The sequence below is a fragment of the Aquila chrysaetos genome, chromosome 12, assembly GCF_900496995.4.
Source record: "Aquila chrysaetos chrysaetos chromosome 12, bAquChr1.4, whole genome shotgun sequence".
Lineage (NCBI taxonomy): Eukaryota > Metazoa > Chordata > Aves > Accipitriformes > Accipitridae > Aquila > Aquila chrysaetos.
In genome coordinates this window covers 26,312,342-26,339,313 of record NC_044015.1, presented here as the reverse complement: position 1 = coordinate 26,339,313, position 26,972 = coordinate 26,312,342, and the positions used below count along the sequence as shown (strand labels likewise).

The following is a 26,972-nucleotide window of genomic DNA, read 5'->3' as shown; positions in this document are numbered from 1 at the left end:
CCTTGGAAGCTAAACTGCAGATGCCATGTGCAGATATTATTCCTCTATATTTTTCTTCCCAAACTACTAGAGTACATGAAATACATCACTTAAATTCAGACAGACAGTAAAAGGGACGAACACATCTAGTGGAAAGACTAGATGTGTGCCGATACCTACACTATTACTGAATAAGTTTAATGCATGCCAGAACAACTTATCCTTGATTGTTGCTAAAATAGCCTTAAACATTTTTCCTCATATTTTAGTGCTGCAAAATCACTTAGGCATGCAAATAAGTGTGGATATAAAGCTATACACAGGGTGGTGGGAAAACAACACCACAGTTGCAAAATAACTACCACACAGATAGCATCTGACTCCCCAGAAAAGCTAAATTCCTCTCTTGGTCTGGGAAAGAGTGGAGGACTGGTACACTTTTCTGATGTTCTACTAGATCTGCAAGGGTTCCATTTGTATGTGAATCTTTTAAATGACCATGAGAAAAAGGCAGCCTGAGGTCAGTACTATAGTGGCAGTCATGACACAGTTCACTTGCTGGGAGGGAGACTGCATTTTACAGTCTACTTGCCATAAGCAGCTTGGAGATGACATGAAGTGAATTGGGTGACACAAACTCCATTCAAATACGAAGCATTTTGACTTTATTTATAGAAGTTCTTGGTTTTGATTGTCAAGTTCACACTGGTAGCTTTTTGTAATCTGTGTAAAGGGGAAAAAATATTCTTCTGAAGGTAGATATTACTCTGGAGAGTCATATATTGGCTAAACTGAATTGGGATAAAAGTTGTTTACCGTTATGCATCTAACTAGTGGCTTTTTTTCTTGGGTACAAATCTCACATGGAACAGATTATCCTTCTCTTTGACTGTTCTCAATGGTATAGGGAGTGTTGACTTAAGGTGTTAGCCCTAACTTGCAAAACCATAAAGGGTATGGAGCTGTGGGTATTTTGTGGGGTAGCATGGCAACTTAAACTAGCTGATGAAGAGCACTACCAGCAAAAAGTCCTTCAAGAAAAATGAGCAGCAGCTTGGAAAAGCTAACTCCAGATGTTGAAACCTGTTTTCCCACCCTTCTTAAGATAAAGACCTAGCAGCAGTGATAGTATATCAGTTCATCTAGGGTAAAAACAAGAAGCGCAACATAGACACAGAAGTATCATTATTACCACTCACCATAAGAGCTTCATAGAACTTACATTAATCTGTATCCAATAGGTTTCTGAAAGCAGCTGAACTAGTTCCTTCTTCTGAAGCCCTTGGCAATGCCCCATGCATTCACCAGTCTTTGAAAAAAAAAGGTTTTCCTCAACTGACTTTTCTTTTGGCCTATGGCTTACAATTCTCACTTGCATATCCCCAAAGCCCAGACTTCATGATAGTTCAAAGAACTCCTTCTACTGAGCATCCTGAAAACATCAGTTAAAGCCCATTTAATCTTTTCTTCAGGCAAAAGGAATTTCCATTCTCCATGAATTAAGCAGCCCTGGTACCTAATCCAGCTAATTTTTACCTCTGCAGGAGACGTGGTAATTGCTTTATGGGAATTCTTCTCAAAGGCAACTCAACTCCTAGGCACATAGCCTAACTGCAGCATTTTCTTGCCTTCCCACAGACTCTCACAGGCTGACCATTTTCAGCCTGCTATGGAGCTGCCATTGACAGTCTGAATATAACTTTCTCTGCTGGACTGTAACTTTCTATTCTTTTTAGTTTGGTGGGTTTTTTTTTTTTTTTTTGCAGGGGGAAGCTCTTCTCATTTCAGCTTGGTTTCTCTTCTACTGTTTCAAAAACTATTTGCAACTGGGCAAACTTGCTGACATGTAACTTTTCCAGGTCTTTGAAGATTATTTTTCCAGGATTTGTGTTCATGAACTCTGCTTATTTTAGTTTGTCCTTTTGACACCAGTTGTACATGCTACAGCTGACAGTTCTACCCTTGTACTCTGTCTCAACATGTAAATAAATGTCAGTGATTTCTAGTTCAGAAGCATATGGGCCAAGGGCTGAATTTCTGTAATGGAGCTGGCAGGGAGAAATTTGAATTAACTTGCACATAGTTACTCAGCGTGGACCAGTCTGGGTAAACACCAGTGTTACCAAACAGTAACACAATCCTGACAAGCAACTGTTTTAAGTTCAGATGAATTCAATTTTGTGCCATAAAAGTTGGGCAATGAATAATTTTCTTAAATCATTGCTGACACTTTAACACAGACAGGTCACTTGCATGAGATGCTTGAAGCTGGCTTCAAATATTTGCTATCCATCACTGGATAGCATCTGATCTAAGCATACAAAATCCAGTTGCACATGTCAGCAAAGTGAGATTTTTCCTCCCCCAAATGTAAGGGCAATTTTCTCAGTAGCTGAAGTGGTTGTTTCCTTTGGCATGACTTCCAAAAGAGTTCTTCTCATCAGCAGTGTAAATTTGCTCTGCCTGCCGTCCCTTACCTCTCACTATCTTAACCAATCCCTCTTCAATTGGACCTGACAGTCTTGCAGTTAACCGAATATCTTGCAGCAAAGGACAGCTGCTGGGTCCTACTGCAGCTTTGGGCTCTGCTTAGCCAAGCAGCACCACCTGAACATGCCCACATTCATCTTTAAACAGGGCACATGCTGTAGCCAGAGAAACAATTTTTGTTGTAGGACTCAGTTAAGGAGTGTCTGAAGTTTGATCTTGGGCACATTCCTGATCTAGTATTAAATGTGTGTCATTTTAAGCTTATGAGCACAGTGAACATTTTATAAACTCAGTCTACTCAGTTTCCATACTGGACAAGCATACAGAAATACTTCGGCAGACATGTGCCCTGAAGACTCAGCAGCTTCATGTGACCTAAGAAATGTTGGACAATATGGCTTCTAGCCTATTGACAAAGCTGTATTTCAGCACATATCACATCTCACTAGACTGAATAATGAAGCATTATGGTCCAATCTCCTGCTGTTGAAACTTCCCTGCTTGTGCACAGTTGCCATCTGTATTTTTCTAAGCAGATATTAAGCAGTACTTGACCTGGAAAAGCTGCTACAGAAAAGCAATAATTATTTTGGCACTTCAGGCAGCAGTGACAGATGTATTAGTAAAGACAGAAGATGGATGATACCAGGAAAAGTAAGAAAATGGAAAGAAACAGAAGAAAAATATTGGTGCAACCCTTCGGTATCAACAGCACACATGCACACGTGCTTCATGTCGTAATTTGCTATGAATTCAACATTTACAGGATTTATTATCGCAAAATTGCTTCTTTTGACAGCTTATTCAGGAAATGCACTAGTTTTCTTTTAGAGAGTTGGAATACTGTGATGGATTCCCCATTGCTAAAAAACCAGTATCATGTATTTCAACCTTGAACTTAAAAAGTATGCATCCTATTCTGTAATTTGAAAAACTTAGACAATAAAGATCATGAATACACAACAAACAATATATAAGCCAAAAAGTGGGGGTGGGGATGGTGCAGAAGGAAGAAACCATACATAATTTTATTAGACACTGGACTTCCTATCAACTTTTTAGTAATTTCTTTTTCCCTTTGCCTTTACTATTAAATAAATTGTACAGTAATTGCAGATTGCTTAGTGCTATTTGTACAAATCCTCTTTGTATTTGGTGTCACCAAGCATCTGGTAACACAAACTTCACAAGGCATCAGTAAGGACAAATGCCTTACTCCATACCTTCTTTTGGGCTCCATCTTAAAATCTGTCACAGCAGCTAGTAGCATTTGTACTTTGCCTTTTGTTTTTAAAACTTTGTGTGTGTGTGTGTGTGTGTGTGTGTGTGTGGCATGTTTGATTCCAGAGATGTCCTGGAGTCATCATATATGCCACCAGAGCCAATACTGAATATCAGGGAGTGGATTTATCTGTGAATTAAGCAGCTTTCATTCTCTCTGCACACCAAGGAAAAGAAAAATTACTTGTTACAAACAGAAGCTGGTGAGAAGCTGGAAGTAATGTGTCCAAAGTGTACAGAAGTGAATATTTTGCATCAAGGACTCACATCTGGAAAACCATTTTCTGCATGAGAAAAACCATCCTTTTCCTGCCAGTACTTTTCAATTTACTTAGGAGAAGCTTAACTGTTACAGGTTACAGTGGTGAATAAAGTGAAGGGAAGGAATTTTGAAAGGTCTTCCTGTGAGTTCTGCTGAGTGCGTTTGAAAGGCTGTCTCCTGTTCTTGGTGTTTTACCACTGGCCTTAACCCCAAGATGATATATATTATCCCCCTAAAAGACCATGTAGTGGACCTTAGTCCTCTGCTGCCAGATAATACAAAGGTAATATAATAGGATCAAGGGCCTATGAAGCTCATTTGATTAAAATGCACGTACATAAAGCAGAAGATATTCCACAATCCACAAGTAAAAATAAAGAATATTTATCAATAGCTTATAAACCACTTCAGTTCTCAGGTATCTCATGTCACCTTGCATCATATGCAAATTCTCCGAACAGCAAGAGTGGGAAGTGGTAATTAATGATGGGCCATAATTATCTGTCTTTGTAACACTGTAACAGGGCTGCAACATCCCCTCTTTTGGCACAAAGAATATTTTTTGTTATTTTATTCTTGCAGCTTGTCCCTGACTAGAGTTAGGTAATTAGTATGACTATTTTATTAATCATCACTGCAACATATAATCATTGATTATATATTTGAGCTACTGAATATTACATTTGTATTAGAGTTGGAGCTCATTTAGTGGTGAATGATATTATGTTCATACAAAACAGCTGAGCTGTGGAAAACATGTGCACTGAATTCAAGTTCACTGAGCAGCCAAACAAAGCCCAAGACAAATCCAGAAACTTAAGGTTAAGTAACTAGCTTCTGTGACTGTTCTATGTACTATTATTAATGCAGTGATTTAAGGTTGAGCTTAGCTTTGTCTTTTGTTGAGGATTTTGGTGCATGTGGCACTATACAACAGAGTAAATGCTATCAATTTTCCCTAGCATGTTACAGGCTGAAGAACAGAATTCATATGTAATAAAAGCTTCATTTCACTCACTGTTTGGGGCGGGGGGGGGGGGGAAGCAAGTGTAATGTTGGCAGAGAAGTGCTGGTTGTTTGGACAGGAGATTATATTACTGTGTCCCAGTAGAGTCATTTCTGCATCTCTCCGTAAAAGCAATGTAGTATTGTGATGTCCTATCCGTTCTCCTCTACCATGACATCCTTATTCTCCAGTACTCATCCATGTTTGCCCTAATCATTCAGCAATACAAAACACCCCATATTTTCCAAATGGTATCATAAGGAAAGGAAACTATTGCTTTACAGCTCTGATTACAACCTAACAAAATGAATGTTTTGCTATGTATAAACTGCTGAACAAAGCTACAGATCAAGCTGCTGCTAAGTATACTCGCTATGTTTAGAGATATGCTGGCTGACAAGTGGACCTTATGGCATTATATGGCAATTACCAGTTCCTGTCTAAGCAGAAACTTTTAACTGACTGAGAGTCCAGCTTCTCAGTCCCCTTCCCTGGAGCACAGAATCTTCAGAGCGCACAGAGGAGCTGGACTTGACTTACAAGCAGTTTGGAAAACTTCAGCAGTAACCGACCATTTGATGAGCTGTCTGGGGTACATCTGCTTGGTATCTTGCAGACAATGGGGAGCTCACTATAACTGCTAAGTTGAACAGGGTTTATGTGAGTAGTACAGCACTGAGCCCAAACCAGTGTATGGTATCTCTCCTCAGCATACATTAACTCAAGAAACAAAACCAATTTAGTCATGTTCTAACGCAGCATCTAGGTAACTCAAGCATGAGTCTACAAGCTCACACCTGCTCATAATTCCCAGACAAGAGTTAAGAATACAAAAGGGCAGGGAGTGAAATTAAGCAGGGAGAATTGCAAGGCAGTATGTTTAAGTGATAATTATCAACTAAGACAGTGCCTACAATAGAAGAACTGGGAAAGATATGACTTTAAAAAAAGAAGGATTGGAGACTGTGGATCACTAACTGAATAACAACATGCTATTGCAAAAATGGGCACGTGTATGCAAGAATATGGCTTGTAAGAAGCAATTTTTCCTTTCTCTCAGTAGTCTGAACAGTTTCAGCAGTAAGCTGGAGTCACACAGATGTTTAGATGAATTGGAAACAGTCTACAGGAGAGTAAGAATGTGACTTAAAGGCTAAGTGAATGGGACTGTTTAGCCTGAAAAGAAAGAATGAGAAGGCACGCAATGACAACCATCATTTGTAAAATGCTGTTTCCAGCAGAAGAGAGTCAGGTTACACAATTGGAAGAACTTTTTAAAAATAGAGAAGCCCTGGGCTGCCTGCAGGTCACAAAGCCTTCATTTCTTGGAGCTTTTTAATAACTGGTTAGCCAAATATTTGTCAGGAGTGATATAAAGATAAGTAATCCTGTCTAGGCAGTAGAAGATGGACTACGTGCCACCTCAAGGTCACCTTGAGCTCTGTGATTTTATGGAGGGTAGACGGAACAAGTCTGCAAAATACATCTCAGGCTAAATGTAGCCTCTCAAATGATTTAAATGGAAAAGGATGACTCGTTCACTTACTCAAACGTGCTTTGGAAGATACCTACAACTACCTGTAATGTTCACTCAACCTATTAGGAAAAAAGCAGAATTAACTCTGGAAAATACTTAAAATGGGGAATTTCTTTAAATACTATGAGTCTGAAAGACCACAAAGGCATAGCCAACATACTACAGCTTCAAAGAAAGGCAAACTTCATCAGAAAGTTACTGCAACAAATTACTCATTCACTCTCAAATAAACATAGAATGAAAAATAAAACCAGAAAGAGAATTCAAGCTTACTGCTTCACCAGTTTTTCCAAGGTTTCCTTGGTCTCCTTGTTCTCCCTGTTAAATGTAGAAAACAGATGATGTAGTTCATTAGAAAAGTAATGTCTTTAATATGTGTATATTAAAGTCCTCTATTTTCCTAGAAGCCTCTTTATTTTCTAAATTACATCTGCCAATTAAAAGCTAAAATTAAGCAACCAGCAAAAATTTAATTTTGTCAGTGGCTAATTTTGATTTTGTAAAAAGATGTCCTAATGTATTTAGGACTTGCCTGCAAAAATGAAAACTATGTATTAAAGGGCTCACTAAATACATTTATTCAGCAAATACTACAAATGAATGATTTAGTTTTTATTTAAATCTTCCTTTCAACAAATTACCTTCATTATTTCACAACTGCTTCAAAAGTAAATGTTACCTTTTCATACTGTTGATAACTTTAATTTTGTTATGAAATATTAGAAAAATTGACATTTAAAAGGCATTTTAACAAACTTCTCCCCCTCACCCCAAAAGCTTGAAACTGGCATTAAGTTTTAGATTAATTAATCCTGATATAATCCTTAATAACACTGCAAGTCATGCTATGTAGCTCCAGAACATTTTGTTATGTATTTTACAAGTTGAAGCTGGCTGTATATGCACTATTAGTTATCTGGCTACAACTATAATCTCAGTGCCCTGATGAACAGTGGTTTGGGTACTGTTTACTCAGATTGTAACTCAGCACTGAGAAATTCTGCTGCCACAAGCTCCTCTTTCAAACTGCAGCACTTCATCTCATCCGTCCACACACCCCCGAAATCTGCCACTGCAGGAACTGCCCTGGATCCTTTGTTGCCCCCAGGCCCAGCCACCCTCACATCCCCAGGCAGGTATATCTCATTTTAGCAGGTGCCGTCTTTGCTCACACGTTCCTGTCTCCAAGAGCTGCATAATTTTCTTCTTTTCCAAAATGGGATCTTGCAAGGAAGCAGAATCACCAGTATTACATACTGTACTTCCATACATTTATATTATCTGGAAGCATGTGTACTCATATCCTTTCACTGGCATGCCACTGTGTATAGCAGTGTATAATTGTATGCAGTTGATACTCCAAACACATTTTATTTCATACATAAAACCATCACTTACCTTTAAACCTTCTGGTCCAGGATCACCTACATAACCTTTCTGTCCTGGCTTTCCCTAAAATAATGATTAGAATAAAATATTGTAAATATTTTATTTTTAAAAGATAGTTTCATCCCAATTTCTGTATTTATCAAAATATGTGCACTCAAAAATGTACAGTTTAGTAATATTTAATACCAACATTTGAAGCAAGTGTTTTTATAAATCTACATCTTAAAATACACTGTTGATTATCACTGCAAATACTACCACAGTAAGCAGAATCTGTATTAACTGTTACAGCAGTTAACACTGAGGAAGAACAGTCAGAATCCAAGAATCAAACACATTTCAATTTCACTTTAAAATACATATTAAGGAGACAAAGAAAAGGCAAGGTCGTGTTCTCTCCTGGCTAATTCCAACAGAACAGGGACTCACACTAACAGAATTTGATGTTTTAGACTTCAGGGACTGGTGTCATAACTGTCCTTCCCCAGCCAGACAAAATCAGCTCAACCATCCTCTCCACTTTGTTCATCAAATTGATTATTTTAAGCCTCATCTCTCTCCACTACCATTTTGCTGCTGATAGATCTTGTTGCTATGATACTCTGTTAATAACATTGTTACCTGGAAGAAATACAGCAACATCAATCAGAGCAGGAGGCCATGACCTGACAAGATCTTTGAAGCATTTTATAACATACATCCCTCCCTCTGTTGTCACTCACACAGACCCATAAGGGCATACAAACCAGAATGCTTTTCTCCTGAATTTTCAATCAAATGTGTGTAACTTAATTATGTCTCACTTTTAGGAGGTCATTCTCCCTCCAGGTATATGTTACTTCCTCTACAACAAAAAACATGGCCTAACCACTTGGTTATCTGAACAGCATAGCCTTGCCTAGACAAATTTTCACCATCTGCTCAGAGGCAAAGACCCTAGTACAAAAGTAAAGGTCCAATGGACCAGATGTGGCTCTTGAGCAAGTTGCTAATGCGATTACAGAAGCCTGACAACTGGAGAAAGAAAATTAATTCAACATTTTAATGATTCACTATCAAAAAGATGCAAATTTCTGCTAAAAGGAAATTATCAGCTGCTGTTCCAGCAGACTGAATAATTGCAATCACAGGACTCTGTAATGAGAGCTTTCCTTTCCACATCAGCTGTCCTGAGACAAGAGCAACTAAAGCACCAGATAACAAACAGGTTTCTTCAAAAAGGATGGGATTTTTCCATTTGGCTCTTTTGCTCAGGCTGCTCTGTGACTGTCTTTCAGAGCACAATGTGTTTGTTAGTTTCTGGGCCCCTGAGAAATTCTCTATATGGCTTAAAATTATATTGTCTTAGTAGGTTCCATGACTTCTCATATTAATCCCTTTTTATCTCTCTTGTTATTTCTCTGCCTGCCTGAGTGATTTCATTTTGCCCTACAAGTTTTAACAAATATCACTGCTTTAGGAACAGATTTTTAGTTTTGCCTATGTATTAAAACATGGCACAGCCAGGAATGCCAGGAGAAAAGACCGTGAAGAGAAGTTCTGAGACACCCAGATAAAGCAAGTCATGTCTTTCCACAAGGCTTAGCAAAGAACAAGTGATCGGCTACTGCAGGTTACTACATGCTGTTTAACTACTTTGCTGCAAAGAACCTTAAGGTCTTTCTAGAGAGCAAGACTGTAACGTAAAAATGTTTTAAACAAAAATCATTGAAAGAAAACTACTGGCCACTATTAACTACCTTGATAATTTTAGTCCTATCAGATCTGAATTGGGAATTACAACTTGTAAAGGTTTCTTGGCTGTAGTAGCCCAGCTGTGTACTAGCGAAGAAGGACACACAACAGAAGCGAGTTGATCATAAAACAGAACAAGTGGATTTAACTGGTTAAGTAATCAAACATACAGATTCAGCTTTAAACAGAAATGCAATACAACTGTAAATTACACATGGAGGAAAAGCCACTGACAGAAGGTTAAAGTAAGGATGGCTGCTTTTCTGCTTGCAAATCCCTGAGAAAATTACTCTTCCAGGGCAGGGTAGTCCCAAAGGAAATGTCTGTTTCCTAAAATATTAGCTGAAAGTTCTGCCCTTCCCTTGCAGGAAACAGCAACCACCTGTACTTCCTTTCACCTCACAATGGGTTGATACAGGTGTGTATATTTTAATACACATATCTCTCACTATCACTCTATTCCCATCCCTCCACAAGCTCCTCACATGCTTTCAGCCCACAGTAAGACATATGACACCTTCAGAAAATACTGCACTGGGGGAGTGGGGCAGCTTTGAGAGCATTTTCCCCCATAGTCAGGAGGAACTGCTCACCTTATGACTATATAAATATCAGCTTTTGTTTTACACATGTATCTCAAAGGAATCAACTCACAACAATTCCTTTTTATATTCTGGTTTAAAACAATCTCCCCCCTTTTAAAGGCATTTTCTGCTCCAGCAATGAAGCTACAAAAAAAATAAAATAAAAAAATGCAGCAATGCTCGCACTGACTGAGCTGAGCTACACTGACAGTTACAGTGTTAATATTTGGATAGCGTTTGAGAAAGAGTTAATTGGGAGGAAACTGAATAAACACAGTCACTTTAATGTGGCATCTACTGTATTTTCACAGGACAAATAAATACTAAAAAAATCAGCATTTTTTGATTTAGAAGGATTAATTTAGAGAATGTAAGTATTTGACTTTGGAATAGAATGGGTGGGAAGGTTTGAAAAGGAGTGAATGAAAAAAATCAGATCGTGCGATCAGATTCAGCTCTGTGGAACCTGAGATATACCCTGAACAAGCAGGGAAGCATCCTCAGTTTTGGCTCCAGTTCTTTCAGACACATGGGAATGTGTTTCCAAGCTGAGACCTGAGAACCAGAGTGCACATTCATATTCACCTTCTGTTCCAGCAGAGGATGATCTGTTTTGCTGGCAGCATTGGTCAGGTGGGTCCCAGTGGTTTTTGGTCTCATGCACGTTTTTTAAAGCAAATGTTAGAAACAAGGGGTGGGGGGCAGGGGGAAGGAGACAATGAGGTGAAAATTTATGGCTGCCTGCTTGGCACATGCCTAAACCTGAACTGGGGGCTGAACACTTTGACCTGAAAACTACACAGTAGAAGAGACGAGGAATTCCAGATGCGCTAGAAACCTGCTTCATTACTGTCCAAGAGAAAACTAGAACAGTTTCATAAGAATAATCAAAGGTTTACAATATATCACCTACAAGAATACTTTACCTAGTTTAGACAAACCCTAAGAAAGTGAGGATAACAGTGGCTGAGAAGAGGACTAACCTATTAACCATGCCTACAAATAAGGCCTGTAGGACAGGAAGCAAGGTTGCAGCGAGAAAGACACAGGCAAGACTTTCAGATAGAACAGCTAGACATTAGAAAAACCGTCTGTAAAATAGGCAAAGGACTGAAGCAGATTGCCAAGGAGAATGAAGTATCACCACCCCTGGAGGCTGCAAAAACCAAGTTAGAGACACATCTGTCAGCTAAAGGCATAGCTGACAGCTGATGGTACCTCGGGGCCATGCATGGCCAGACCACTTTTTCAGGTCCCTCTCAGAGACCTCCCCTGCCCCCATGGCTATTTAATTAGTAGAGTGACAACACAGTTTTGATAGCATTTACTTTCCGATGTAGCATTTACTTTTTTAAACTCCTTTCATGGAAAATGGAAACAAAGCCATTTTTTCACAAAGATGTGAAATCGCAATCAAGCGAGCATAATTTAAAAAGACAGATGCATTCAGCAGCTTACTGACTCAGCTAAACGATACCAGATTTAACAACTTCATGATTGGAACTCTCTCTCTCTAATGTAATGACACAGACTATGCTACAAGCAGGAGTGAAGAAGCAAGGACAAGCAGAGATGGGAGCAGAGTTCAGAGCAGCAGTGCAAACAAGTTGGCCTGGAGCTGTGAAACAGCTGGAGCCAACAGAAGCTGTAGAATCCAGGCAAGAGCAGATGGGCCCTGGAATGAGGGGGAAAAACAGGCAGGGCTCTCCATCAAGCAAAATTCCCATTTCCCCTACCTCTCATTTCAGAAGGGGATGCTAGCCAGCAAGCTACTAAAAAATGCCTGGAGATGGGAACCCTGGAGGCCACCTCAGATCCACACATTCTTTTCTCAACAGCTTGTTGTGAGAGAGACAAACAAGGGAGCCATAAGACAAGCCAATAGTGTGCACATTTCCCATTGAGAGAAATCAAAACCAAAATAATTTAGGTCAAACTGACCCAAAATAGATTAAAAATATTTCAGTTTGCTAGGTTACATAGAAATTTTTCCTCTTAGGTCACTTTGACACCAGGTGATGGTGGCCTGTGCATGCCTGGTGATGCAGAGAATGTGAAGGTAGTTGTCTCATTGCCCATGAGTCACCCGCGGCAGCATCTTCTTTTCCAATTGCCACAGCACAATATGGAGATGCTGTCCAGCCATGAAGCCCTGCCCAAGGAGAAAACTCAAAGTATGATGCAGCCAAAATAAAAATTTCCATGAGGCTCTTGGCAGAAGCTCAGGCAGATTAAACTGGATATTGAACTGAGTCACAAAGTGTTTTTGAAATTCTGTTCAATTTTTTGCATGTTTTCCTCAGCTGAAAAAAAAAAAAAAAAAGAGTTTTTTGGGTTGGTTGTTTTTTTTTTTTAAAAACACCTAATCCATGTGGCAAATAAGCGTTTTAATATTATTTCTAACAGAAAGCAAATTCCCAGCTTTGAATAGCTAATGAACAGGAAAAATGATGTAGGACTATATCCACTCTAGAACCAGGAAACAATGGTACAGACTTTCCTAAGTTCATGCAAGAAATGGGAAGTCATTCAAAATGAAGACCAAGCCAGTAATTACCACACATAAGCAAATCAAGTAAAGGCAGAAGATCATGTTGCTTTCAATAAACTTAGCGACACTCCCATAGTCCCTAGTGCAGGCTAGTATTCCTTTTTAGTTTAGAATTCTTCTAAACATAAGCTTCAAGTCCACTAAAATACTCTTAGACACTAGTAAATTTTTATAACTAACAAAATTGGTTGTTAATTTTAAACTTCTATCTTTTAAAACATGTCACCAGAAACAGCATTGTGGCATTCCAGCTTTACTGTTTTCAGCAACTGTCTACCAGATCAGTTTGAAAATGATTTCTTAAAGCATCAGTCCTTTATATTTCTCCTTGTGAGCAGAGTCTCATGGTGGGTTCTTCCCCAATTTAAATATTATGATATATCAGCTGGTTCAGTCCCTAGGAAGTACATGGTGGTTTCATCTGCCTCAGAGGAGCACCATAAGCAGTTAGTTATTGACTCTTTCCTTTTCAAAAATTTTATTTTGTGCACCTTGGCTATGATTTGTTTTCAAATCCTTCGTATGGAAAACCATTTCTCCCCCCAGCTCTGTTTTGAGTATTTGCTGATGGAAGAGACATATTTATTCAGGAGATGCCATTTTAACGCAGTCATTTCTCACAGTAAATTTACCTTTTAAAGCAGTACTTCTGCTGAAAAATAGTCTGCCTTAAAATTACTTATACTTACTCTTGGGCCGACTCCTCCAATAGGTCCAGCTGGTCCTACTTCTCCCTAAAAGAAATCAGGACTCAATAATCTTGATGCCAAGTCTAGCTTTAAAAAAGAAAATCTGCAGATAACTGTTTGTATTGATTGTATCATCTTAAATTTGCTTCAGATGTGTTTGTATGAGTCCAAGTCTGATAGCAACATTACAGGAAAGACTAATCTAATTTCAAACAAATTCATTAGCCAGAAAGCCATGCCCCATGTAGCCCCTAGATGCAGCCAGAAAGGCTGTTAAACTGTTGGTATACATACCACTATAGCAATATTTTCACAATTTTGAGCAGGGAGAGATTCGGCAATGATGGGTCAACATCTCTGTCTGCCCTGCAGTTACTCTCTTCTAGCAACATCTGATACTTCATGACTATAAAAGCAGTAGGAATATCCCGCTTTTCTCTTCCATGTTGCTACGGCACAACCACCAAGTTAGCCAAGCCATTTTGCTAGGGTTTAACCTTGTCTTTTCTCAGGAATGGAGGGAGGCTTGGGGTCAGGCTTGTCAGGTGTGTAAGAGAAGAAATGAGACACTGTGCCTGTGCTACGCAGTGCACTGATATAATTATGCATGATGGGGAGCTGTAGCATTAACTCTTCAGGGTTCACTCATTACACAGTTATATTAAAACACGGACTTGTATCAGTGCTGTGCCAGGATGTCATGCTGTGATCATTTTATGGTTCACTGACCCTCCTCAGTATGGAAGATTTTCTCCAGGTTTTGGAGGAAGTGGTACACCACCTTTTCAATTACAAGCGATAGGGAACAGAGGAATTAAGAAATCTAATCTGCAGCTTCCTGGCTTCTAACTAAACAGATCATTTTGCCACTGTTAGCTTTTACTCACTCAATATTTGTCATGGAAGCCCATAATTAAGCTACTTAGAAGTCTAGAGGTCTATCCCCAGAATCATTGATTAAATTATTTCTAATGTTAATTACTTTTAGCCTATGAGACATCAGTTTTTATTTTCATGATGATGAATTAAGAATACTCTATAAATTTATAAGATGAAGAGCTGCCTTCCTCCTCCTTCAATTAATGGGGTCTAATGGTTTACTTAAGTGTATCTAGGATACTGTAATTAAATTAATATATGGTTTCTATCTCCATACTACACCCCCATCTCCCTAGTTTAACTACAAGAACCACATCCAACTCTGGACACATATTATCTGAGATTCCACTGAAATAACTAAAATAAACCATATAATGGATGCACAGCCCCATAAGGCTGCTAAAACCTCTTTGCAACACCTGCCAAAATGCAAAAGAAACTTGAAATTTTGCACACCACCACCATAAACCCCTAACCATTGCTGTCTAACCCTGTTAACCCTCACAACTTTTTCTTTTAAACATAATCTCTTGATTGGATCATATTTCCATCTTACCTCAACTCCTTTGGGGCCTTGTGGCCCTGGAGGCCCTCGGTCGCCCAGAAGTCCCTAAACATCCAAACAAACACAGTGAGAACTTATATCAACCAACAATCAGGTTGGTCTAGTTTCTCTCCTCTTACAAACCTGGAAAGAAATGCAAAACTGAGGAAGCATACCTCTTTTCTTACCATTGTTCTTTGGATTTCCCTTAGGAAGTCAGGAGAAGATGCGCAGAATTTTAAAATCTGCTGGAAAACTGAGTATCTTACAAACTTCTACTACACAGATTTTTCTAAAGCTTTTTTCTTTTGTCTTTTTGAACAGGAAATTAAAAAATATTAGAGCTCACAAAAGAACAGTTCCTTTTTTGAAGACACCATCATATTAGGATTAAAGCAAAACCAATGTACTTACAAAACCAAAACTGTTATAGATCTCCAATTTAGGTAGTCTTTAGCATAATATGTGATCACAACATTGCAATGGAAATGAACTACAAAGTGAATTTAAACTACTAGCTTGTCCAAAACTACTTGTGCTTTTCAGCCCTTACTTTTCTGTCAGGATTATAATCAGCTTCCCAGAGATAAACCACCTTATCCTCTGCCAGCTCTGAGTTTTCATGACTGCTCGCACCAACATTTTCAAAACTTTGTTAAAATGACTTCACAGCTAGCAGTGTCAAAAATCTCAGCCATCCCAATTACAATGGTAGTAATTGGGAAAAGCACTTGACCTGGCGTAGGACAAAAAAAAAAAAAATAATCTGTGTAAACATATTATTAATGTTCTGGGAAAGCTAATCTTAACAATATCAGATAAGGCAACAAGAACAAAGAAACTGCCCCTTAGGAGAGACATGATTAGCCTCTGAAGAAAGCAATGGTGGGAAAGTTCCAAGTGTAAGCCTTATTAGTTGCTTACTAATGAAGCTAAAGTCTAGACAGAAGATGCAGGCATTGGTCCAGTAACAGTTTACTTAGCACACAAAGTAAAATGGAACAGGCCACCTTAAGGTACTGAGTTTCATCAGAGCCCATCAGTCTGGGAAAGACTGGGGTGGACTGCTGTTTGACATACCAGCCCAAAAGTGACTGGAGGGCTTTTAGTAGCACTACGTAAGTAATATCCTTGTGTGGTTAGTCACGAAAGTTTTTCATTGACAGAACTGTTGTTTTATTCTAATAGCAAAGCACATTAGGAGATATGGCTTTCAGTAAAATGTAATTGCACAGCGGAAACATTAGCAACACTGCTACTGTACACACCCTTCCACTGCACTTAAGTGAATCCAGAAAAAAAGTCCCAGACTGTAAAATTAATGTTAAGACTACATGAAATTTCCATCTCCCCTTTGAGGTTTCAGGCAACAAACAGAAAATGAAAGTAGCCATTAGACATGTGCCAAAGTGTCTGGAAAAAACTGAGGGAGTCAGCAAATGGGGGTATCCTCTATTTCACATATATAACCTCACAGTTGACCATCCCTTCCAGAAGTGGTGAAACTCCTAATAGCCACTTCTATTGAATGCGTTATCCAAACAAACATAAATGAGCAGAGGAAGGAAGTTCTCAACTACTTCCATGGTACAACACACACTGCTGGAAAAACTACAGTTATAGTCAGCATATTCTGACCATCTTTTCGTCTCGCCTTTCTCGGTTACAGAGCATAAATAATTGCAAGACTAACATAGGAAACAAACTAAATTATTTCAGAAATTCTTAAAAACATTCTTCTTCCCTTTTTAAAAATGTAAGTGTGCTTTTTTTTTTTTTAAGAAGTGGTGGATCAAGATCAAACACCTTCTAAAATATTGTTTCCAAGCTAAGTAATGTGCTGTAGACCAAATTATGTAATGAATCCTTTGATCATTATTTCAGAGAGGTCAGATTTGCTGATTACTGCACTAATTTAGGGAAAATTGACAATCCAGAACTTCTACTGGTATTTAAAGTTGGCTGATCACACTCACAGAGCTTAAACTTTCCACCAAGAGGCTGAATTTCTCCCATGCCAACTGCTAAAAAATAAAGCCTACCCTGCTTTCTCGGCTTTTAAAATCGGTATTGCTTCTGAGAAAGCATAAACAAAAACATGAAGAAGAGAGCAGCACAGTGAGAACGGTTTTCTAAAAATAAAAGCTGGAGGAATTTTTTTAAAACTGCAGTCAACACAAGACAGCGGGGAGTCCCCAAAGCCAAACATTTCCAGTGTTATGCAGCCCTTCTCCCTTGGTATGAGGAGCAGTGTAAGAATTTTTCCAGTTTGGTAATCTTCCTTCTCAAATATAAGTCATCAATTCTCCCTGATTAGAGCAGGCTGTCTAAGCTTTTTGTCTCTAAGACCAAATGTGCCAGAGATCATGGCATCTTGTTCAGCTATGGAATTTCTGTATCAAAGGAATACAGAGTCTTAAACTCCGTAGGCTACCTTTTGGTACTTTTTTGCTGGAATCTGTGAAAAGGCAATACATCAGTAATGTATGTATTAAACATCAACACAATTCTAACAAAAACATCTAATTTAACACTTTGGATATAATGTGGAATAACTCTTACTGAAGAAACTGGGCAGCAGGGATTAGATCTCAGTTACATCATTCATGTATCAGTTTGGAGGACTGAATCTGATCTGCAGTTCAAGAACTGATGTATTTTTCTTCTACTATTTCCCCTAGACTCGAGACACAGTGTTGCATCAAAAGGTTTTTTTAAGTGCCCTGGTAATTCAGAAACACAGGAGCAACTGCCACTGCAATGGTCAGATAAAATTCATTCATATAAGGCTGCTAACATTATACATACACACAAACAAGTTAGCAAAACAATAAATCAGAACTAAAGAAAAAGTCCACACCTGTCTCAGGAAATGTATTTTAACTTCTCCCCAGTTTGCCACATCAGGTAATGAGTTCTCAGCCTTCCTAGTAAATTCATGTCTGAGCTATTTTGGGACAAGGCTCTTGACACAGTTGAAAGATACGAGATGCAGAAAAGATTGGCTATGGCTTTGGCAACTGGATTATTTGAGATGTTCTCAAGAATGATTAACTTTGGCATGGTGGGATTGTTACAATCTTCCAGGTACAAATAAGACTCTATCTTTAAAATATTTCCTATGTTTTCTTGAGTAGTCTGCCACAGAATTTCACAGCTTGGTTGATGGGAAATCTTGTAATTTCCATCTCTGTTTATTCATGGACAACTTGCATGTTTTGTCCTTGGACCAATGCTGCTGTTGGTCTTGCACAGTTCTTTTGCCTCACCAATTTATGCCCTCTGGTTTACTTACAAAGCTCAAAAAGCCCCTTCATTTTGGTAGGATAAATAAACTGCCTCTCAGAATACAGTCATTCAAGTATCCTTTTCTGCATCTAGTCTGACTTGATTGAGTCCTTCTGGAATACAAATGCCCAGAACTGTGTGTACTACTTAGATAAAGTCTTCTCGTGCTTTGTGCAGTGGCATTAATAAGACACCTTGCCTCATGTGTTCTAGAATTTCACTTAATTTCTAACCACCTTATTGTGCTTTCATTTCAGAGAGATCTGGCAGTGTCCTTCCTTCTTGCCAGGTGTGAAGCTCTAAGTTTACAGTAGTATTTATTGTTTTAGTCCTTGCATGCATCAGTCTGAAGTAACACAAGTGGGATGAATTAGTACAAAGTGCAGTTTTTAAGATCGTCTAAGATGCTCAACTTTGTTTCTCCATCTCACTTGTGCCTATTTATTAGTGAAAATACAATGTAAGAATAGTCCCAAGGCTGGTGAGTGAAGAACTTAATTGGTACTTGCCTTTCAACAACAAGTAGTCAATCTTTAGATATTATTCAGTCATCTTCCTCTGGGTTAATTTCTGATCCACCTGCACTTTTTGTACTAGTCTCTACCTTTTCCATTTTAAACAAAAATTTCCCATATGTGCTTTTATCCAAAGCTTCATTGAAAACTCTATACATGTGAATTATTGCCTAAGCTTGGTCTAAAATATTAGTCTACTAAAGAACAGAGGCTAAATTAATCTGGCACAGTAATTTTTTGGTAGATAAATTTTATCCATTATTATTATATATATTATTTTATCATTATTTAATCTGGTGTGTGAATTTTACCATTTTTTCCATATCTTTAGCTACTATTTCTTTCAAAATTTGTTAAAAAAAAATTCTGTACTACTCAGGTGAGACTATAGAGATCCGCATGCATTTTATTTAAATATAGGTGAAACATATGCTACTTTCTAGCTATATAGCATTTTCTCAAAATTTCTTTGCACTTAACTTGCCATTACATGCTTCCATCTAACACAGTAATTGCCCTCATAACTGCACGGACGGCATTAAATGTTAGATTAACTTCCTCATATAAATACCTGAGGCAAAGTACCTGTATTTTGACAGTAAGATTATCTTCTCATAACGCCAGTGTCCGTCTCTTGGACCTTTTCCTCAGAGATTTATACTGTTTATTGTTACTATGAATAAGTTTTCATATAGTCTTACCTTAGGACCTTCAGGGCCATTTAATCCAGGTACACCAATATCTCCTGGAAAACCCTAAAGAAATCATACAGACAAATGATTTACAGAGTAGGAATGTTTCCAATGTACTTGTTTTGATTCTGTTCGTTCATTTAGCAAACCCGAATCACAGAAACAAGAAATAAATTTGTTCTACCATCCCCAAAACGTCAAAATCCATTAGGTTTCCTTGAAAGGACTTGGATAAGTGACAGATTTTAGGCAGCTTTCATTAAACTCAATTTAACATATGTCAGTATGCGTTTCGTTTCTCTTAGCGTAAGACTTTTTATCCATTAAGCAAAGTTTGAAATTAAACTACTGGATTGGTCTTGATGCACAAAAAACCCCCACAAAGCAGCCAGCACCAGGTCCTGTACTCATGAATTCAACTATTTAAAAAAAAAAAAAAAAGCTTAGAGAGCAGCTGAAACCCTTTAATCCTTGGCCGCACTTTAAGGACGAGATCACTGCAAGATTAAGAAAAGAGTAGAAAGCCTTTTGCCTCCAAATCAGCAGGTGCTAATCCAGGTCTGGCTGGCAGTAACTGAAGGGCACCAGCATGTAGCATTATTCAGAATAAGCCTTTGTGAAATACTGTGTGGTACAGGTCCAGCTGTTGGTAAAGAAAAAATGAATATGCAAAGGAAATGAATCAATTAAAATGACCACCCCACACCATCTGGCCAGTAGGCAGAGTGGTACACTATGAAGATGCTTCTATGTCAGATGAATCCAGTGCTACATTTATAAGGAATGAGTGTATTTTAAGAAAACAAAAATGATGCAGGTAACCCTTATGCAATACAGTAGTGAGTTAAATTTCATAAACATCCAGTGAAGAAACGTAATCTTTATATTTGTAGGATAAAGTAAAGCATTGGTAATTGACTCTTTAGTTAGCACAGGGCTCAGTCATCTGCCAAGATAGTATTTGATTTGTTATTTTTATAAACTTCTACATTTCATTAATCTTGCCTATGTGAAAATAGAAAGACTGCCACTGAAAAGTTCTTCCTCCAAGTAAAATATTTATTACTACATTTGTGCACATCCGTCACCTAACACTAGTAAAAACAAGTTTTCTTCTTCCTTAACAGAAAATCATTGCAGATTAAAAATTATAAATATCAATCTTTGCATGCATACTTTTCCAATAATGGAAATGAAAGCATCATACATGTTCAGAACAATTTAAAGAACATCTCATAAAGAACTTCCAGCATGAAATTCTCTCTGGCACCCTTCCATACTAATGCAGGCTAATACATATCATCATTAAAGCTTCAAGAGTCACTTTTCAGGTTCTCTAAGCAGGAAAGAAGAATTTTTTAAAAAAATATAATTGCCTCACTAGGTGGATAATAGTTAACGATACTCAATTCTTCCAGAACAGCTGAGCTTCAAATACAGGCAATAATCATTTCTAATGATTATGCATAATTAGCTGACATTAATCACAAAAAAACCTTACCAGAAAGGTAAAGAGAAATCATACTAAAGCAAGAAATTTAGAAGAAAACATTATTTCACCCTCAACTACCACATTATAATAAAATTAAGTGTTTAGGGCATCACTGTTCTTACTTGTAGGGCTTTCTTCTGTTTGCTTTCTATAACCTGTTCTTAACAGGATGCAGAGAGACTTATAAATAGAGATTTAGATGGCATGCAAATATTTTTAGGTGTGTTTATATATTAAATAAAAAAAATGTATAAAACAATATAAAAAAGAATTATGATTTCTTAAAAAAAAAAAGTGTTTAGCACTTGAATGCTAATGAGTACTAAAGCAAACCACTAAAGAATAAAAAAGAACTGATCTGAGTTTTCAAAATAAGTGGAACAACCCTAACACACAGCATTTCACAAAACATCACAGTGGTAATTTCTTTTTGCCATAAAGCAGTACTAGTAGAGCCGTGCAACAACTCCAACATGCCTCTAGGTGGCACATAGCATATTAGTCACATGTGACCAAGGCACCCAGACTGATACCTAAAGTACTCACATCAGCCTAGATTTCTATACAGTTCATAAGAGGATTTTTTAAAAATCCTGACCACACTTGCCTACTGAAATACACTGAAGAGTTAGGTCAATTCTTTGGGAGTTGCTAACTCATCCTTTCATGATTCTAAATCTGGTTATTTTACAGACCTTAAATAGTTACCAAGGGGTGGGTTGTTTTGTACATCCGTGAATCTTTAACTAATGTGTGAACAAGTGCTAAATGCTGACATAGAGACAATTTCCCTCATGGCAATAAACATTCCAGAAAACAATCCGTCAAGAAAAATGTGTATTTAGAAAGATTCTTATACTCTTATAAAGGAATACATCTACTTTATTTATTTATTTGCATAAATACTTCTAGAAGGAATTCAGTAAGAACTATGAGATGTAAGCATTGACAAGCACTATGACAGTTAGATCAAGACATTTTGAAACCTTTCAATGTCAGGCAAAGTCTTAGGATGCAAGAGGGCTACTGGCCTGAGAGCATCAACACTAGCGATGCATTTAAAAGTTTAAATATCTTTATCGTTTTTGTCTTTGCCGTAAAGCTGGATTTAGTCTTTTCTTCTCAAGCACTAGCACAGAGAAAATGCAGATGCTATGGCACTATTAGAACACTATTTCCAAGACGTTCTCACATCAATAATCTGTGAGATAACTGTAATAGTCCAGGACACACATAATCACTTAAAACAATTCCAGAAAATTAATGAACCAGAAAGGAGTTCTTAAAATGCCTCAGCAATGGTGTTTGCCATTCAGATTCTGAGTAGTGAAGTGGTATACATTTCTACCTATATCTGAATTTGTCACGAGTCATTCAGCAGCCAGCTCCCTGTGAAGCTACTCAAGGTTAAAAATTCAGTATTCTTCCATAAGTGAAAGGCCAGGAGATCAACATATAATTAGTTGCTAGCTGCACCGTAATTTTCAGCAGAGACTGTTCAGAACAAAACATCACTCAATATCATTACTTCTACTAAGGAAATGCAAAGTGTAGATTCTTATCTTCCCATCAGCCAGAAGCCTGGCAGCTGGTACGTTACAAATTATTTTCAAAATCTTGCTGCAGATGTGGCCTTTTGCCAGCAAAGTGCTTTAGAGTTCACTCAGTTTAATCAAACTAGAGGTGGTGTCAGAAGAACCTGAAGTACCAGCTATCTCAACACAAATGAACTTTAACCTTGCTGTGAAAGTGTTGCTCTTTGTACTGAATATATTGAAATATAAAATTAACATATTTATTGCTCTCATTTATCTATATAATCTTTAATTAACAAAAAATGCAGAGATGATCAGACTGTCACTATGTCAGGGCATGACTTTTTTGTACTTAAGTCAGTGCTTCAGAGATGACGGATCTGCAAAAGCTGCTGCTTTTCTTTTGTTTGTTTTCCTGTGTGGCTGCTAACATGGAAGCAGAGTATCAGAAATGTTTGGAAATTACACTCTATTTCCACTAGGAATTCTCTTACATTTGCAGTATCCCACTCACTCCAGGCTGTTGCCACATGACGTTTGCCAGCATTGTATTAGACACCGACCCTCATGACCTCTAGCTCCTCAGTACCCCTCAATGGGATTGGGACATGAGCGCTGGTGGAAAGGCACCACAGGGCAAAAACCTCTCCAGGGACTGCGATAGTCCCTTCAGTTGCCAAGTTTCCCTGCTCCAATATTATTTCATTCAATCACATGCTGTGTTTCATTTGAATGAGAATTTAGAGTGAATTTTCAGAAGCAATACTGACTGGATGCAGCTACTGAACTTCAAGATACCTTATTAGAGCTTTATTACTGATTGTCATCAAATTACAAAAGGAAGATTTCCGCATAAAACTACAATCTCTCTAAACTGAGAAAAGAAGCTGTGATTTTGTAATCTGAAATAAGTATTTATTATTCTTCTTACAGGACATGCTATGCAATTCAATTTAAAAAAAAAAACTATTTTTTTCTCTGCACAATTTTAGAAATGTCAGTATTCACACAGTTACAGGACTTTGCTCTTTGACATTTGTACAACTGCGTGACAGTATCAATAATGTGCCAAGTACAAAGAGGAAAATAGTAAGAAAAAAAAAAAGATTTGAAATGAGCTTTCTTCTGTGTGTGCCTATCTAGCCAAAGTTTAATGCCAGCATTTTTAAAGGGCAGAGACAAAACTTTAATTTTTTCCTACAAACCTTCAATTCTGATTTTGGAAAGGGTGGGGGAAGGAATCTAACAGTACAAATTACAACTGTACAATTGCAGTTTGTCAGAGAACAGAAAAAAGGTCAATCATGGATTACAGCATACAATACAGGAAAGCTTTGCAATTTACTGTTGCTAAGATGTCAGTCAAACGATGCTGATGTTGCTTTGTGCTTTTGTCTAATTGCACATGGCAGATTTATTCAGCGATGCTCACTGAAACCCTAGTGATTGATGTTCTTGTGAGAGACTTAAAGTCACCAGTTTTCCAAATGTGATGCATCATCCTTTAAAGCCATCTAGTGCATCTACATATTATATGCAACACACATTAAAATCCTTGTATTTACAACAAGTAGTATCTAGTGCAGTCTTTAGCGTGAGCAAGGCCCTACACCAACCCTTCAAAACATGTCCTTCACAGACCTGCTTGGCTGCTTGATGGCCAAGAAGGTGGCTGGTGATTCACCTGAGTGACCAACACAGCAGCACCAGCCACCAATCAACACATTAAGGACCAAGTCTTGAAGTATTCTGTAAATCTACAATGTGAAAGACTAAGAGCTTTGGTAAGAACTTCAGTGCAGACCCACTCCAAGGATCAGACAGGATTTCAGAGGGAGCTTGGCAGTTTGGTTACAGCTACACTTGCTGTTGAACACTGTTTAACAGTCTCCATGTCTGCCCTGAAGACTTCCAGCAGTCAACCTGCAAGGTGCACCATGGAAGAGATGGGCATGTCTGTTGGGCAATCACGGCTCAGGAAGACCTTAGGCACCTGATCTATTGCTTTCACAAGACTCAAAAATCAAGCCAGTCATTCAACATTAACAGCTACTTTTGTGGAACTTTCCAATACATACAACAATGCTAAGCAGAGAGATTTAAGTTTTAAAATTTTGTTCTGACTTATGGTAAAAACAAGCATCAAATGTCAGCATTTCATAAGGGACAGAAATACCAGATTATGGATTTATTTTAAAATATTCAGGCTCAGTTTTGTGTTACAAGTCCTCCAATAACGGTCAAATGACTATGGTCTGAGGAACAGGTCTTCTTTCAGGCATGCTTCTAATGATATAAGAGACAGTGGAATTTGGCAAAGCCTGAATACAGAGGCAAGTCATCAGGAACAACTCTGTGCATTTTGAAAATCAAGTATCACTGCCCTTAAACCTTAGAAAATAGACTAGTAACTAATAGTCAGTGAAATAATCCTTGTGCAAGAGGAACTCTCTTCTCTTGCAGGAGGATTATTTCACTGTACGTTGCTTCTATGCTGCTAACAACTGTGTGCCCATACATATCAGACCACAACTAGACTAAGGCCAGACTGAAAAAGTAAGGCAGAAATTTCAAATTTATTCGCAAGACTACTGTTTCTTCTAAGATCAACACCAAAACCCAAGAGCCAAAGCAGTGCAGGTGTTTAAAATCAAATAGAAACCATTTAAATATTAGCTTGCCTTACTCTAGGCAGATTCAGAACATTAGGAGTTAAGTAACACCCTGGTAAAGCAACACAAATCAAGTTTTGTTTATCTGCATGTCCCTTCTTTTCCTGTGAAGTCTCACCACAACTCTGCCTGAAAAAGGAAAATCTCCAAGATGACAAATTCTATGCAAAGTACTTGTGAAGGTCTGTGGAAACAGACTAGGACCTAACAGGCACAGACTGAATTATCATAATCGCTCTGAAGAAAATATAAAACACAGGAGGGTCACATGAACAAGCATTCTTCAACATTATTAAAAAGTCAAGGTAAATTGAATATTTCTGCAAAATTAATACCTATTTCTTGACAAAAATCAGAAAGATGTACTTATGTCAAATAAATATATGAAAGGACCAGTTAAAGATTCTGTGCAAAGGCAAGCAGAAAGTATAAGCAATTCTACAACAAGAACAGTTCTTCGGATGTATGCCAGAACATACAGTTAATTCAGCTATAAAATTGTCTTTATTTCTATATTTCCTTCAAGTCATTTGCATGCAAGTTATTTGATGCAATATTGAAACAGAAGGCTGTTATCACTGCACTCATGGTATTGTTTGCACAACCTCAAAACATCACATGATAAGATAAAACATGCATTAAAAATACTTTTTTTTTTTTAAAATGAACAACTCAAAGCAGCCAGTGATTCACTTACAAAATACGTGCCTTTTTGACTGTTAACTATTATCTGAATGTATCCTTTTCCTTTGTAATGCTATTGCCTTCAGCATGAAACATACCAGCTGAATCCCATATGAGTACCTTCCTGAAAGAATAAGCTAACCACTTCAGATCAAAATACTGCACAGATGAAAAAAGTTCTATTGAAGATAATGACTAATGCTCCCTCTGCTCCAGATGAAACCTATTTATAATACTCTGAGCACATCTGAAGGCACATCTGAAGGAAACTATCACCCTCATTCTTAGGGGATAATTAAATGTGCTTCATAGGGTGAAATTTAACTATGAAATATTCTGAATACATGTGGAAGCCTGTTAAAACCTTGCCTAATTTCATTCACATTAACAATAAGCATTACATACTTCATCGTACACAGTAAACACAGGCATTGTGGGTTAAAACAGTCAGACCAGCACTTTCCACTTGTCATACTGATAAAATAAAGCTCTCTAGAAAGTTGGAATTTTGGCTGTTCAGTTTTAGATGCACAACAAAGCAGGAAAATGCGTAAACTGATGCAGAATATGCTCCATAAAGCACTCACTAAAGATATCCAGTGCTTTGTGAGCAGCATGTATTCAGGCACGCGACAGCCCCTGGCTCTGCGGCAACATACCCAGAAGAGAATTTGGCTTGACACTGCGGGACTTCTGCACTGAAAAAAATGCACTTGGCAGCCAACCCTCATACGGCCGCCCAGAGAGCGAGTACAAGGCCTCTGTCCCTCCCTCTACTCGCTCCAACCCATCAGCACTGCAGTTCTCAAATGGACCCTGGCTATGAGTGGGTGGCTTATTCCAACTCTGATCTGGTATACCTAGGCTGCACAGCTGCAGAGGAAAGATTTAGGAAGCAATTCACTGCTGACCTGCATATAAAAAGCCAAAAACCCAGGAGGATAAATGAAGCAAACCCAGGAGGATAAATGAAGCCTGCCAGGCCTGCTCCCACTACTGTGTGCAGGGATAACTATAGACTTCAGCTGCTGTAGTGCCTGATTTACAGCAGTTTACACAGGAAAAAAATTAGGGATATGACTGTTTATTCTTTATACTGGAAATGAAATACATACTCAAATATGTAATTGGAGAGACCAAAGGATGCCCAGTTTCTTATTTCACATGTA

General features: G+C 38.0%; 1 protein-coding gene across 2 annotated transcripts in view; it reads right to left on the bottom strand.

Annotated features, from left to right (window-relative positions):
• COL24A1 (collagen type XXIV alpha 1 chain) overlaps positions 1-26,972 on the bottom strand; it is a 152,035-nt gene that overhangs the window by 61,345 nt on the left and 63,718 nt on the right. For both annotated transcript variants that reach the window (XM_030033175.2, XM_030033176.2), the window contains exons 20-24: positions 19,430-19,483; positions 14,938-14,991; positions 13,503-13,547; positions 7,954-8,007; positions 6,829-6,873 (exon numbers count right to left, since the gene is read on the bottom strand). In XM_030033175.2, coding sequence (XP_029889035.1) covers positions 6,829-6,873; positions 7,954-8,007; positions 13,503-13,547; positions 14,938-14,991; positions 19,430-19,483 — 252 coding nt within the window. The remainder of the gene's footprint in view (positions 1-6,828; positions 6,874-7,953; positions 8,008-13,502; positions 13,548-14,937; positions 14,992-19,429; positions 19,484-26,972) is intronic.